Below are 17,129 nucleotides of genomic sequence, written 5' to 3' on the forward strand. Positions count from 1 at the left end.
AGAACAACCCGGAAACCGAGCACCGAACTGTTTGAGAGCGAGGAAAAACCCCGTGAGGCTGGCGTCCGTGGTGATGACCTTCTGTGATATCACAGCGCCTATACTGACCCCCTGGGACAGAAAAGCCACCTGCGACCACGATCCGAGTGTCTCCACGACACCCTGGAAACACCACCACTTGCTGAAAGCCTGAGGTGAGTGGGATCCGAAGAGCCCGCTGCCACCTCTAACAGGTCTCATGTAGAACCTGCCCAAGCGGATTAGGTGAATGACTGAAGCCATGAGACTCACCGCCTGCATGCTTAGTTTGTAAGTGACTTGACGCCCTACGCGAAAAGACCTCACACAAGCTAAGACGCTGTCTAACCTGCCCTTGGACAGCCGCGTTCTGAGCGTGTTCGAGTCCAGCGAGATCCCCCAGAAGGTGGTCCGCTGAGATGGAACCAGAACGCTCTTCTGGACGTTGATTGTGAACATAGCGACGTCAGGTGGGAGAGGGTGCCACCTCCTCCTCTGAGCCAGCAATTAACCAGTCGTCGAAGTTAAGTCGACAGACCGATCCCCTGTCGCCGCAGTGGAGCTATGGCCGCATTGGTACACTGCACGAGCACTCGCAGGCTCAATGACATACCAAAGGGAAAAAACGTGTACTCGTACACTCCCCTTTGTAGCCGAAGTGCAGGAATTCTCTGTGTGGAGGCCAGACTGGAACGTGGAGGCAAGCAACCTAGAGGTTGATGCCCGCCCATCAGTGCCCCTGATGTACCGTTTTGCAACAGCTTTTACGGTCGTCAACCAAGAAATGGATACTTGTTGAGGCCCTTCAGATTCAGAAAGGGCCGTACGCCCCCCCCCTTTTTCTCACCAGAAAAAGCTTTGAACAGAAACCCAGTCGGTTCTGATTCGTAGATATTTCTCTGGTAACGCTCATGCTCAAGAGAGAGAGAGAGAACCTTCTCTCTTAGAGTCGTGGCTGCTTTTATCTTCCGCATGAGAGAGACACACTCGTCTGACATAGGAAGTAACACAAGGCATGTGGAAAACACACCAGTTCAACCACAATGTGTTGTTGTTGTTCAGGGGAGCCTGGCCAGTACAACCACAGTGTGTCACTGCCGTACTGAGCTTAACCAGTAAACACAGTGCAACGCTGATGTACTGGGATAAAAACAGATTCGGATTGCAACCCTCCCAAAAGCTGCTCACCGAGCGAGCGAGTCGGGAGGGGGCGCTGCTGTTATCAGTCCCGTGGGCAACGTGCACATTTCCACGGGGACCGATGACGTCGCCACGTGGTCCAGCGGACTCGTACTGTGGCGTCCATTAGAGACCGTTAGTGTCTGCCATGCTGTGAAACAGGCCTGTCAGGCACAAAGGGCTCATAGAGGAGGCCATCGACGCCCTAGCGTCGTGACCTCCTGACCGGGGCCGGATTACGTGCTTGTGTATTTTAAGACATTTTTAATGGAACAAAATAAAGCACAGAGACAGTGTAAAACAACATAAAAAGTTTAACATACTCTTATGAAAACCCTTTATGTGTGTCTCAAAGCACTCAATGAACCTGAGCCTCCATCGTGGTAGTGTAGACAAAGGGCTAACTAGCTTAGTTTGTAAGCTTAGCCTGGTCTAGTCTAGCCTAGCTACAGGTCGCTTTTAGCCTTTAGCTGCTACCTGTAGCTGTTTGGCTAACCAAGAACGAAGGAGAGCTATGCCCACCGCAGCGTTGTTTTAGGGGACTGGCTAAGCGCTGCACCAAAACAACACTGCTCTTTAACTGTGTCGATGTTAGTGAGGCTAGTCAGCCGCTAAGTGAAACAACATCAGCCTGACTCTATGGGCTCATAGAGGAGGCCTTCGACGCCCAGGGACCCCCTGGGACCCCTAGCGTCGTGACCTCCTGGCCGGGGCTGGATAATGTGCTTGTGTATTTTAGTACATTTTTAATGCAACAAAATAAAGCACAAAGACAGTGTAAAACAACATAAACAGTTTAACATACTCTTATGAAAACCCTTTATGTTTAATTGTCTCAAGGCACCCAGTGAACCTGAGCCTCCATCGTGGTAGTGTAGACAAAGGGCTAACTAGCTTAGCCTGTAAGCTTAGCCTGGTCTAGTCTAGCCTAGCTACAGGTCGCCTTTAGCCTTTAGCTGCTACCTGTAGTTGTTTGGCTAACCAAGAACGAAGGAGAGCTATGGCCACCACGTGTTGTTTTAGGGGACTGTCTAAGCACTGCACCAAAACAACACTGCTCTTTAACTGTGTCGATGTTAGTGAGGCTAGTCAGCCACTAAGTGAAAACAACAGCATCCTGACTGGAGGCTATGCCAACCTAGCATACCATAGCTAGTAATAGTCACGGCTAACTCACCAAGAGTGAAGCGACGTTGACATCCGTTTTCATGGAAACAGGTGACGTCGACACCTAACCCACGGGGCCCGTGCAAGCGTGGGGGTCACGTGACTGAGTACGGAAGCATTCCACGCTGCTCCCTTGTGTTTACAAAGTCCGTCGCCATCTTGTCTAGGCTTCTTGGCCTGGCTAAAGGAAGCGACGGAGCCACCTCCACCGAAGGAAGCACTCTGTCGCCCTCCAGAGGCTGGCGTGACACGGTGCTTGGCAGGTTGTAAATATTGGGGTGACCTTCGACCCGCGCCGCCATCTTGCAAACCTTCCTTCCCACAGTGGGCCTCTGGCGCCCTCTGCCGGATGGATGGTAGAATTGGAAAAATTTTGGCGTGACCCATGTACACTGGCATATAGAATTAGCAATGGGTTTATTACCTTTGTCTTGTTCATATCATGCACAGTATTCATCCCAGCAGCGTTTGGAAAGTCACCAAGGGACTTTCCAAGCGCTTTGGGCTTATAAGGGGTGGTTATCAACACGGGGACCACCTAGTGATCCCTATGCATCGATGCACCCCGACAGTTTGTCGAAAACAGGCAGAGAAGTATCCCATTATTGTCTATCATGCTGTGAAAGCAGGCCTGATAGGCACAATGGGCTTATAGAGGAGGGCATCGACGCCCGGGGACCCCCAGGGACCCCTAGCGTCGTGACCTCCTGACCGGGGCTGGATAGTGTGCTTGTGTATTTTGGGAAATTTTAATGGAACAGAAAAAAAAACACAGAACAGTGGAAACAGCATAAACAGTTCAACATACTCTTATGAAAACCCTTTATGCGTCTCAAAGCACCCGATTGTAGCCTCGTTCTTCGTGGTACAGACGCCGGCTCTGAAGAGGCTAACGAGCTGGTGTTGTCCTAGCAAGCTAAGCTAGAACAGCGCTGCTAACAACCTGTTGCTTAGTGAGGCTAGCCATTCGTTGAAACCAGCCGCCACAGGTTCGAGGATCTCTTCCTCGGTGGCTGCGGGAGGTTCTCCCCGTCCGGGGCTCGTCGTGGACACCTCCTGGGTGTCCTGGTACGACGGGAGCTCCAGGAAATCTTCCCCGTCCTCCGCCATGTCGTCATCGTGAAGAGCCATCGACTCCTCGCTGGCAGGGGGGAGGGAGGGCCGCTGCTAGCATGCTGCGGTGGGGACAAGCCCCCATCGCAGCAGCAGCGGCGGGAGGTGGCGTCAGCGTCGTGGACGCTTGACGCTCTAGTCTTGGCATCGGCACCGGTGGGGGTCCCATGAGCCGGGGGGCCGCTCGTGCTGCCCGACTGGGGTCCCCGGTCCGGTGGCGATGGAGGTCTCACCGTTATCTCGTCTAGTCCAGCCAACCAGGGTCCTAGCCCTGACGAGCCGAGCGTCAAGTTGAGAAACGGTTAACCTCGTGCAGTTAGGGCACGCATCTGTCTCACCCGGGTGGGTCCTGGCGCAGAACGCGTGATCGACCCCCAAGCAGTGGAAGAAGACGCGGTGGGGGTCGTCTGCGGCGATGAGGGGGTCGCATTCCGCGACCCCGCAACTCCTCGGTGGTTCCATCTTGGTCCTCGGTCTGGGAAAACAACAGGCTAAAGCCTAGCCAGTAGCGTAGCCTAGTAGCTGCTAGTATTAGCCTAGCCACTGAATGAATGAATGAGCTAGTAGCTGCTAACCGGTGTTAGCAGCTAACCGGCTTTTTCAGCTAACCGGCTTTTCCAGAACAGACCAAGAAATAAGGAAAACTGAGAGGATAGGTAAATAAATAAATACTTAATAATAAGTTCCGGGAGAAAACTTATTTGCAAGGATTTTCCCGTGGGGATATACTCCGTATTCCCGCGTTGGGTTAAAGTTGAAAATTTCTTGCTTTGTTGTGTGTGAATTTCTGCGCATTCGCTTGCAGAGTGGAGAAAAGAGGAAGAGCCTACGTCACGAGGGAGCTTTATACTCCCGGGTCTTCCGGACTCGTGACATACCCTTAGCCAATCAGTATTGGCACCGGGAGCGTGTGTGTTGCTCTGTCTCATCGCCTGAGGGCGCTGATATCCCATAGTGAGTAGTAAACGGAGAACCGTGGTAAAACACACAGCCTAGGAAACAGTTGAATATACGTCAGCTATTTGAAAATAGCCAATCTACAAGCTCACAACGCGTCACGTTGTGAGCTTGTAAATCTACTATTTAAACAATTAAAACAATCTTGAGGAAAAAAAGGGCAAAATGACTACCAATATTTACAAGCAACTTTACAGAAAAACAAGTCCAAAGTTGCTTATAACAAGCGAGTGAGTGGAGAAGCCGTATTTAAAGGAGCCGCCCTGATTGGAGTGTAAAGAAGTGTGGCTCCTTTAGTAATGACCGGCATAGCTGTGATTGGAGAGTAGGAAGCTAGGCTGATTGTAAACAATCAGCAGACTGACAGCTGATTACAGCTGAGACGTGTATGACTCCTATGCTCTGTATGAACTAACACTTTCATATCATACCTGATGAAGGTCCGAGTGACTGAAACGTTGTATCTTCATTAAACTATTTCTGTTTTAAGTGAAGACAGTGTGCAGGACTCCCATAGTAATAATTATACAATATTATTTTCATTATGAAAATAATAATAGTATCCATAGGGATGAGCATAACAACCATAACACATGATGTGTGTGTTCATAATTAACCTCCAATCATCAATTCTTCAATCAGAGAGTTGGTATAAAGTGAGAATACTTGGTGTTGTTAATCACAGTGTTATAGAGCTGCAACTATCGATTATTTTCTTAGCTATTATCGATTACTTTAATTATTAATTAATTAATTAATCCATTAATCAAGAAACGTTATATATCAACAAATCATAACTTTATACTTCAACACACAACAGTGTCATGCAAAAATAGTGAAAATGGCAGATCTACAAGCTCAAAACACATCGCATCGCGATGTGTTGTGAGCTTGTTGATCTGCTATTCTCACTATTACAATTCTTTTTGAAACTTTACACCTATAATGACATTAATTTATTGTTTTATTCAATTATCAACTTTTTTTATAATGGATTAAATCGATTAGTTTGATTAACTGTTGCCACTGCACTGTTGCATATTTCAACAAAGCGGTGATGTCTCACAGGCTGTGAGCTGTGTGATCTTGACAATGAAAGACTCTTTTTGATGGACACCTGCAGTGGTTGTTTAGGTTTGGTCTTCCACATCAATAAATACATAAAACAAATATACTAAACTAAATAGCCTATGGTTATAGGCAAAAGTGTGTGTGTGTGTGTGTGTGTGTGTGTGTGTGTGTGTGTGTGTGTGTGTGTGTGTGTGTGTGTGTGTGTGTGTGTGTGTGTGTGTGTGTGTGTGTGTGTGTGTGTGTGTGGCAAGACTATTTGCTACAATCATAGCAGAGATGTGGGGAGCAGACATAACTGTCCTTCCAGTTTAGTTTTCCTATGAATATTTATTATAACATTAATCAGGACCATATTTACCCAAACGATATACAAAAGTCATTGAAAAATCTTGATCTTATCAAGTTTTCCCATGCAACACATCTGTCCTTGATCAGAATGTGACACATCTGCTGGGAACTACTCCTAACATGTTAGATCAGCTCTCGAGCTCTCCTACATTCTGGTGGAGACAGGAGCTCCATACTAATAATGAATATTGACAACATGCTCCTCCTCCTGTGTCTTAAAGTAGGATCACCTTGTTGGGCACTTTCCTACCATGAGAGGCTTGATAAATATGGACCCAGAGGTGATAAAACAGAGTTGTAAAGTAGTGTGACGTGACCTTTCAGTGGCTGGTATATCTGACAGTTCACTGGGTCATATGGGTCGTCTCCTCACATGGCAAAACCAACAAGAAATGGAATGCAGCAGTTATCAACTTAATCAATTATAAAACATAATAAATAATCAATAATTTAATAAAAAATAATTGATTAATAATGTATCCCTATTTTGGGCGTATTAGGCTACAGATGAAAATTTTAAAGCAATTCAAACCATACAAACAAAAAATAGTGAAAATAGCAGATCTACAAGCTCACGATGCATCACGAAGCGTTGTGGGCTTGTAGATCTGCTATTTTCAACATTGTTGTGCGATAAGTATAAAATAATGGTTGATAATTGATAGTTGCAGCCCTAAAATGAAGCTGGTGTTGATTTCATAACTTGACTGTAACAACGTGAAATGAAACTGATTTTTTTTCTTTTCTCTATGATGCAGCCACTGATGATGAATCTGATGAAAAAATGAAAGCAAATGGTTTCTATCTATAAAATGCACAAGTGACTATAGTCACTCATTTTACAATATTTTTCTATGTATTTCTTATTCGACTGCTGCCATCTCACTGATGTCACTGATGACAACAACAAAAACATCACTCAAAATTAATTGTACAGAGCTTTCATAAAACATGGTTGTTTTGTGTTTTATTTGATCAAATGTGCATCACAAATGCAGATATTTGAAGACATGTTTAGGAGGACAGGTCCTGTGCTCAGACCTCCACATGGAGACTGGTCTGATAAAAGGACATTTCTTCATGAGGAACAACGTTTATTCTGTGTTTTCTTTTTTTTAATTAACTTGTATTTCTGCTGGATGCAGAGCTCCAATTTAGCATCATACTCAGAGAACTGCTTCTCATTTGTTAATGGAAATAGCTGACATTTGTATTGTGTCTCTGTGTGGTATGTATATGTTGTGTGTGCGTGTTTTTGCTTGCATGTTTGTATAGGAATTCCCCCAAGAACAAGAGTTGTTCCAACATCAAACGTGAACAGTGATCTAGAACCTGGTATGTCTGTTTCTCTTCTCTTACTACCAATCTATTGTTTATTATTATGTTATTATTTTAACTGATGTTTAAACAGTTTTCAGTTTCGGTTTTATTTAGAATCCACAATAACATGGGTTTTATTTTAAAGTTTACCACCAAAAGTGTTATTTGATTGTGCTGTTATTATTTTATCAACAACAACAACAACACATTAAACAAGGACACTGTACTGCTGTCCTCCATGGTGTGGACTAGTAACAATTCAGACAAAACTCTCAGACAAACTCTTGAGAACTCATACAGGATAAACAAGTGTAATTTCATGATGATGAATTGTGATGAATTTCTTGATGATGACAATTGGAACTGGAACACTATACAATTATAGCTGATAAATTATATTTGTAGGGTTCTCTCTCTTGATTGGCTAAATGTATTAAATATATTCACTGTGATTAAACAACATGAACCTAGTCCCTATTTTGGGGCGTAAATTCAGTGGAAAATACCAAATCTTAAAGCTCATAACACGTTGCAGTGTGGCATGTTGTGAGCTTGTATTAGCTACCTTCTGTGAAGATTTTTAGTTTAGAGCGAAAACGAGCGGGCCTACTATGGGGCCCTGGGGGACTCCTATCAACTAAGTACTATATATAGGGTTTAAGTGGTTAATTGTGATATTATACTAAAGATGAATAAGAAAATGTATATATATTTTATAAATAACAATAGGAAGCCCGAATCTTCAGCTGTTGTTTAACTACTACTGTTGTTGTTGTTTTTTTGTTTTATAGCGAATATACCCGATCCACAAGCTCACAACGCGTAGCCCCACGTTGTGAGCTTGCAGATATTTATAGTATGATAAATTATATAAGTGGTTCATCATTGTCAATGTATTATATAATCTGACATCAAATTGATGACTTTAACATAGTTATGCAGCTATGGAAGCAGACGCATGATCCTCTTTAACTTTTGAATTACCAAGACCTCATTTGAGAAGCACATTTACCATAACATGCACTTATTGATGTCCTCTGTTCTTTTGTCATTTAGAAACTCCTGCTGCTGAGTGGCAACAACAACTTAAGTCTGTTCTGAGGGAGAAGTTTCAGTGTATGTTGGAGTGGATGACAACACCTCTGTTGACACCTCTGAATGAGATCTACACAGAGCTCTACATCACAGAGGGAGGGAGTGGACAGGTCAATCTGGAACATGAGGTCAGACAGATTGAAACAGCATCCAGGAAACCAGCCAGACCAGAAACACCGATCAAATTAGAAGACATCTTTAAACCTGGACAAGATAAACCAATCAAAACAGTGATGACAAAGGGAGTTGCTGGCATTGGTAAAACAGTCTTAACTCAGAAATACACTCTGGACTGGGTAGAAAACAACGTCAACCAGAATATCCATTTCATCTTTCCATTCACTTTCCGAGAGCTGAATTTGATACAGAGAGAGAAGAAGGAATACAGCTTGGTTGAACTTATTCATCACTTTTTTGGTGAAACCAAGGAAACAGGAATCTGCAGCTTCAATACTTCCAACGTTATGTTCATCTTTGATGGTCTAGATGAGTGGAGGTTTCCTTTACACTTTGAGAACAATAACACATGGATTGACGAAACAAATCCAACCTCAGTGGACGTGCTACTGGCAAACATCATCAGTGGACACCTGCTCCCCTCTGCTCGCATCTGGATAACCACACGACCTGCAGCAGCCACTCTGATCCCTAAAGAGTATGTTGACAGAGTGACAGAGGTGAGAGGGTTCACTGACCCCCAGAAGGAGCAGTACTTCATGAAGAAATTCAGTGATGATGAGGGCCTGGCCAGAAGAATCTACTCTCACATCCAGACATCACGAAGCCTCCACATCATGTGTCACATCCCAGTCTTCTGTTTGATCATTGCTGCAGTTCTGGAGGACATGATGAAAACAGGGGGGGGAACGCTGCCAACAGCCCTGGCTGAGATGTACATCCACTTTATGTTGTTTCAGTCCAAACAGACAAAGGACAAATATCCTAACTGTAGTCCAGATCAGATCATTCTGTCTCTGGGAAAACTAGCTTATAAACAACTGGAGAAAGGCAACCTGATCTTTTATGAAGCAGACCTGACAGAGTGTGGCATTAATATCAATGATGCAGCAGTGTACTCAGGAGTGTTCACAGAGATGTTTAAAGAGGTAAAGGGTGGGTGGTACAAGGACCAGGTGTTCTGCTTTGTCCATCTGAGTGTTCAGGAGTTTCTGGCTGCTCTTCATGTCTTTGTCTCATTCATCAACACCGGTGTCAACCTACTGTCAACCTCCATGTGGTCCAAGCTTATATGCAAATCTAAGACAACACACCTCTACCAGAGTGCTGTAGACAAGGCCTTACAAAGTCCAAATGGACGCTGGGACTTGTTCCTTCGTTTCCTGCTGGGCCTCTCATTGGAGACCAATCAGACTCTCTTACAAACACTGTTGGGACAAACAGGAAGTAGGTTATGGACCAATCAGAAAACAATCAAGTACATCAAGAAGAAGATCAGGAAGAATCCCTCCCCAGAGAGAAGCATCAATCTGTTTCACTGTCTGAATGAGATGAATGATCATTCTCTAGAGGAAGAGATCCAACTGTACCTGTATACAGGAAGTCTCTCCACAGAAGGACTCTCTCCTGCTCAGTGGTCAGCTCTGGTCTTCATGTTGCTGTCATCAGGAAAGGAGCTGGATGTGTTTGACCTGAAGAAATACCAAGCTTCAGAGGAGGCTCTTCTGGGGCTGCTGCCAGTGATCAAAGTCTCCAATAGAGCTCTGTAGGTGAACTGATAACTGGGATACATTTAATGTGTCATTTTATTGTTATAGGAAAGAAAATACAATAATTTAACCACTTCATTCCTATACAAAATAATGAATAGCAAAAATAGCAGATCTACAACCTGTTGCTTCATGATTTGTTGTGGGCTTGTAGATCGGCTATTTATAGCTTCTTTTTTTTTAATCCAAAATAGGAATGGAAGGGTTAAAATGGTTAATTGATTTGAACACTAATGTTTTAAATTAGGAACCTTGCTCAAACATAGACTAACATACATTCTGTGTATGTGTGCATAGGCGTTGGATGAGCCTGACCCGGGTGAACACATCCATTAATCATAATGATTATCAGCTGGGGGATGCATGTAGGAAGCTCTGTCTGCCTGTCTTTCTTCCCTCGTTTATCTTAAGTCTGATTGCTATGGGGGGATGGAAATATTTATATTTACAACCACGAACAACAGTTAAAGTTGTTGTTCTTCTTTATGTCTGTCTGTCTGTCTGTCTGTCTGTCTATCAATCTCTGTTCTATTCAGTGTTGTTGTTTTTAACTTGGTGCTTTACCACCGTGGTGTTTACCGTGGCGGCCGCACTCACCTGGTACACACAACACTGCACTGACTCAGGACTGACCGCTTTCCTTTATTATAATGATAATACAAAATAATAATAATAATAATAATAATAATAATAATAATAATAATAATAATAATACATTAATAATAATAATAGTAAATTTATAATAACAATAAAATCAATAAAAATAATAATACATTATTTCTAAAGCACTTTTCAAAAACAATGTTACAAAGAGCTTTACAATGCTAAGATATAAACCATCCATAAGGATACAAAACAACAATCAATTAAAATTCAGAGGTAAGATAACAAAGATACTAAAATCAACACAGTTGAGACAAACATAATGTGCAAGGCAAAGGTAATAAAATCTAAGCATGAAGTCAGTGTGGAAGTCCCACATGAAGTCAGTGTGGGTCGCAGGTCCCAGTTAGCATTACCTCCCACACCCAATGACACTATAATCAGGACATATCTATAATCTATAATGTGCACAATAGCCAACAGTAGCCAGGCTATTTGACCCCAACTGTAATCATCTTGTCATGGCAGTCTACTGAATTTCCCCTCTAAGTTCCATGAAAGCTTGGCCATATGTTCATGACTTATTTTAATAACGGATAGACATAGAAACAAATGCAATTATAAAAATATTAACTGAAATGTTTTTAAAGTTCCATTGAAAGTCACTTGTGTGAAGTTTTATTTGTATTTTATTTTTTCCCCGCTAATACTAATAACTGGATATGATTCATGTATAATGTGATGTTTCATAAAATACAAACAATGATGTAATCACTACTGTTTCTTCAGGCTGAGTGGCTGTAACCTGTCAGAGAGATGCTGTGAGGAGTTATCATCAGTTCTCAGATCCTCTGGTTTTTGTGTGTGTGTGTGTGTGTGTGTGTGTGTGTGTGTGTGTGTGTGTGTGTGTGTGTGTGTGTGTGTGTGTGTGTGTGTGTGTGTGTGTGTGTGTGTGTGGTGTGTGTGTGTGTGTGTGTGTGTGTGTAATATGAAATGACGAAGGTCTGTGATTCTTGTGGGATAAGGGACGGAGCATCAAGCATATTCTGATTGGTCTGTCAAATGTAAAGACAACTTGTTGAGTTTCACAAGTCTAGACCATTGATTCACTGAATATTGTCTCCAATAGCTCCATATTAAAATGCCCCTTTTTGTAGATTTACTATCATTTGTGCTTCTCTGTGGAGTGTAAACATCACCTTTAACCTGTGGAGTGTAAACATGAGAGTTTGAGGAGGAAACAGAAATCCCTTAAAACCACCAGAACTCTTCATCAACTAGCCCAGCTTGTATTAAACTAGAACATTGCACTAGCACATACCTCCACCCAAGGTTTGATTTGTTTAAAAGGAATAAGAGTGGCAGATATTTTCTTAACCCCTTAAGCCCTATATACTTGATGATATTAAAAGCATGGGTTCCCCCCATCCCCCCAGAAAATGTAACCCTGCCTCCACCAGCACAATGCAAATATCAAGATATGATTTGACCGATTATGTAGGTCTGACTTTGATTGTGACATTGACCTTTGAGCTATTTGACCCCGACTTTAATCATCTTGTCATGGCAGCCTACTGAAATTGAACATAAAAAGGAGGAAAGACATGCACATCCACACCTGAAATTGGGCAGGTGCTGAACGAAAAAATATAACATGAAAACCAAAAGAGAACACTCACACACTGTGGGCTCCAGTTGCAGAATTATTTATTGCACCAAAGTGCTGCTGTGACGTTTGGGGCTTTCTCCCTTCCTCAGACTGAAGCCTTCTGAAGTTTCCGACTAAGTTACTAACAGACAGACAGACATACAAACAAATGAACAGAATGTGAGATAACCATAACCCCTATTCAACTGATTGTATTATTACCCTCAGAAGTAAAGATAAAAAGCATACTAATACTAAATGAAACGTTTTCAAAGTTACATGTATGAAGGTTTTTTGTTTCCACTAATACTAATAACTGGACTTTTTGGTCTTCCTTTAAGACTTCGAAGCTGACAAGACACTTACATGCACTTTATTGAATGCACTACATGTGATTTAGGACCTCTGTATATGACAGAATATTGATCTTAACATGCTGCTATTTTCAGGCTTTTTGTGCTCTTTTTATTTTCCATTTTTTACTTGCAATTCTCTTTTACCCCTTGAACTGCAAACGTGAAAGCCTGCATAAACAAGAGTTTCACCTCACTTTTACCTGTAACTGTGTTAAGTTGATAGATTGATTGGATATGTTTAATGTATAATGTGATGTTTCTTTAAAAGAAACATAAAATACAAACAATGATGTAATCACTACTGTTTCTTCAGGCTGAGTGGCTGTAACCTGTCAGAGAGATGCTGTGAGGCGTTATCATCAGTTCTCAGCTCCAGCTCCTCTGGTTTGAAAGAAATGGATCTAACTAATAATGATCTGGGCGATTCAGGCGTGAAGGCGCTCTGCGTTGGACTGGGGAGTCCACACTGTAAACTGGAGACCCTCAGGTCAGTATTCATGAACCTGTTCAACAGATGACAATTCTGGAGTAATTAGACATGGAGCTTATCCTAATTACTTTTCTTTTTTGGTCTGTGTGTGTGTTGGGGGGCACAGACAATAGTATATAGTATAATATCTGTCAAGCTGTCGAATGCAAAGACAACTTGTTAAGTTTCACAAGTTTGGACCATTGATTCATTGAACTAGAAAAAGCGTTTGTCCCCTTCCTATGTGAAAGCCCCCCTGTACTACAGACACTACCAGGCCTCCTCCCAGCTGTCCCCATCAGCTTTGACTGTAATTTGTATTGATCATGTATTTGTATTTGTATACATGTAGGCAGCAATGTAGTTTTAATTCTGAAAAGGAAAAAGTCTTTAGAGAATGTGCTGTGAATCCAGGGTGGTGTTTTCATTTAATAAGGAAAACAAATGATGTGTGCATGCACATGTAACATTGGTTTGAATGGATGAGTTATAGGCTAGATAGAGGAGAATAAACAAAGTTGTGAGTTATTGCCTCTTCATTTCCCACAATAAAAACGTTCAATGGTTGGGAAGAAGTTGGGAATAAATTATATCATATTGGAAAATGATTGTGCTCAGTAACCTTGTCTACATGATATTAAATGACAAATGGACACATTTGGGACAACAGAGAACTTGTCTGGATCACTTGCAGAGTGATTTTATGAATGACATAAACACTGACAGACAATCAAAACCATTAGAAGAACATGTGAGATGTAATCAGTGTCACCCTCTGAATGACATCAGTGAGTTGTATTTTATAGCTGTCATTACATCAGGTATAGCCTACAACTAATTAACATAATTCAATATGTAACCAAATGTGGTGCAACAGGCCTCCTACTGGCCAAAATGTGTAGCAAAAAAACAATAGAAATGTATATATAACAACGTGTTTACAAAATACATTAACGGTGCGTAAAGCAGCAATCCCAATGACCACTGAGCAATATTTGTGCAAAGTGTGGACCAGTTGGAGCAGTGGTGTGCTGTGAGACCCTCCACAACACTGACTTGGCACTGCATGGGTGTCTCTGTGGGTTCTAATAGAAATTGTGTGTGTGTGTGTGTGTGTGTGTGTGTGTGTGTGTGTGTGTGTGTGTGTGTGTGTGTGTGTGTGTGTGTGTGTGTGTGTGTGTGTGTGTGTGTGTGTGTGTGTGTGTGTGTGTGTGTGTGTAATATGAAATGACGAAGGTCTGTGATTCTTGTGGGATAAGGGACGGAGCATCAAGCATATTCTGATTGGTCTGTCAAGCTGTCAAATGTAAAGACAACTTGTTGAGTTTCACAAGTCTAGACCATTGATTCACTGAATATTGTCTCCAATAGCTCCATATTAAAATGTCCCTTTTTGTAGATTTACTATCATTTGTGCTTCTCTGTGGAGTGTAAACATCACCTTTAACCTGTGGAGTATAAACATGAGAGTTTGAGGAGGAAACAGAAATCCCTTAAAGAGCTGGTGCCATGTTTTTGCACTTTTTCTGGGGGGGGGGGGGGGGGGGGGATTGTCACATCACAGGTTTACAGGTGTAAAGAAGAGGGTGACAATTGTTTGTGCGAGATAGAGGTAGAATAAGAGCAAGTATAGAAACGGGTCAAAAATGACACATCACAGGTTTACAGGTGTAAAGAAGAGGGTGACAATTGTTTGTGCGAGATAGAGGTAGAATAAGAGCAAGTATAGAAACGGGTCAAAAATGTAATCAAAGAATATATATATGTACATAATACTGTTTAGATAGCATATAGTAGCAGGTATGTTTAGAACATTAGCATCACATCACATGCAGGTGTGTTCATGTCCTTTAGAATATTAACATCATTGTGTGTGTGTGTGTGTGTGTGTGTGTGTGTGTGTGTGTGTGTGTGTGTGTGTGTGTGTGTGTGTGTGTGTGTGTGTGTGTGTGGGGGTGGGTGGGTGGGTGGGTGGGTGTGTGTGTGTGTGTGTTGCACTATAGGTTGTCAGGCTGTCTGGTCACAGAGGAAGGTTGTTCTTATCTGGTCTCAGCTCTGAGATCCAACTCCCATCTGAAAGTGTTGGACTTAAACTACAATCACCTAGGAGACACTGATCAACTCTCTGCTCTACCACTGGAGGCTCTCAGGTATGGAGAGACCTGCTGCCACTCAAATGTGTTCTAGTATGTTTAGAGTATAGAAATCATACTGTGATGATGTATAGCAATGTAAAATTTTTGATGGTGAACATTGTTATCAATCATTGTTTCTATTATCTAGTTACAGTAGTAGAATATACAGGCCTGACTTTGTCTCTCCTTCACCCTCAGTGTCGGACATGGTGGAGAGAAGATGCTGAAACCAGGCTTGAGGAAGTGTAAGTGTGTATTCTGTTTTATTCATGAAATCAGATGAATTTAGATGAACAGCTCATATACACAGCAGCATGTGACATTAATTCATTCACATCCTACTGTGAATTAAGACGATAATAACCCCAACTATAATACGTTGCTATTAACCAAAATAATACAGAATCTTACTTCCTGGGTTTTATTACAAATTACCAGCTTAGTATTGGGGTGAACCCCGCCTACCTGTGGTGTCCACATACTGTAGGATTCTAGAATTATACACTAAGGTTGATATATTCATCAAGCTACTGAGTACCTACTTCTCAAAGCTTTCATCACTTCCTCTCTGAATGCAAACCCTCTGGCCTATAAGAGCACACAAAACAGAAGTACTTTAATTAATGGTAGCTTCTCTCTAATGAAACAAGTGTTGATATAGGTTTAAATCAGGGGTGTCAAACTCATCTCAGGGCACAGGCCAGACTGAGTGAAATAGATATGCTATTTGTTATTTTTGAAAGGTTTTGCCTATAATGACATGCCCAACATAGTGACTCCTCCAGGTTGAAAGTGGTTGAAGGGATAGGTTTAGGTCGTATTTGAATTTGCATAATGCTATTCAATATTTTGTTTATTTCTATTGGACATGCAGTTACACATTCATATTTTGTACATTTTTATTACATTAATTCTGCTCTCATTATTTAAACATTAAATCTGATCCTTTCTACTAGATACTTACTGAAATAAGCAAATGGGGGTAGAGTAGCCAAAAACTGTACTCAAGTAAAGTTACAAATCCAAATAAGTATTTCAGTAATTAGGAAATGTAGTCAGTGGTGGAAAGTGCATTGACTCAAGTACTGTACTTGAGTAAAATCTTGAGGTACTTTATATTTCTACTCCACTGCAGTATATCTCTTGCAAATATTTTACTTTTTACTTCCATACTAGTATTTGACAGCTTTAGCAACTACTGTAGTTACTTTGTAGATTTAGGGAACGTTTGTTTTTTATTTAAGGGGGTTTTGTTTATTTCCTTGTGGTCGGACGGTTAAGCGTGGCACACAATATATCATAACTCTATGGGCACGCTGCGCAGGATGCATGATACCCGGTCTTGCACGTAATTCTGAAGGGATGTCTGCCATTCAAACTCTCTCTGTTATCTTCAAAGTCTGATTATTAATTCCTTGTGCCAGTTATCATCAGCCAATAATGTGTTGGAGCTACAGTAAATAATAAAGTCAACAGTCTTTCGGGAGGGAGGCTAAATGTTTTCTACTGACGTGTGGATTACCATGTGTCCAGTAGGCTATCAACTACCATTTCAGATCAAAGCCTTTGTTCATAAACCAAAGTGATTGAAACTTACTTGGAGTTACAAAGCGATCGATCATTTCCACCTGAAGCCTCTTGTTTTTATATTAGCCTAATAATTAGATTCTGTGGCGGCCAGCAACAGGCTATATGTAGGCTATATGAAGCATATTGAATGAATCCAACAGGATAAAGCAGGCTAAATGAAGTGCTGCGGCAGCTGTCAGTCTGTCTAATCAGCACACCTCTCGTCCTCACATCAAAGGCATTGCTCATTCCAAATTAATATGTTAAATACAATCAATAACTGCTGAGTGGGACAGTCACTTTGAAAAACAGAATGAGCCCAACTGCTGTGAAAAGGTAGAATTGTTGTTCATG

At 41.9% G+C, this 17,129-nt stretch overlaps 1 protein-coding gene across 1 annotated transcript in view; it reads left to right on the top strand.

Moving 5' to 3' along the window:
- Window positions 1-17,129, top strand: part of LOC308084346 (NACHT, LRR and PYD domains-containing protein 3-like) — a 44,676-nt gene that overhangs the window by 24,489 nt on the left and 3,058 nt on the right. The window contains exons 6-10 of the mRNA XM_080426952.1: window positions 7,129-7,188; window positions 8,230-9,991; window positions 12,916-13,089; window positions 15,075-15,221; window positions 15,405-15,451. Coding sequence (XP_080283078.1) covers window positions 7,129-7,188; window positions 8,230-9,991; window positions 12,916-13,089; window positions 15,075-15,221; window positions 15,405-15,451 — 2,190 coding nt within the window. The remainder of the gene's footprint in view (window positions 1-7,128; window positions 7,189-8,229; window positions 9,992-12,915; window positions 13,090-15,074; window positions 15,222-15,404; window positions 15,452-17,129) is intronic.

This window comes from Gymnoscopelus braueri, assembly GCF_963280865.1.
Source record: "Gymnoscopelus braueri genome assembly, chromosome: 4".
Taxonomy (NCBI): Eukaryota; Metazoa; Chordata; class Actinopteri; order Myctophiformes; family Myctophidae; genus Gymnoscopelus; species Gymnoscopelus braueri.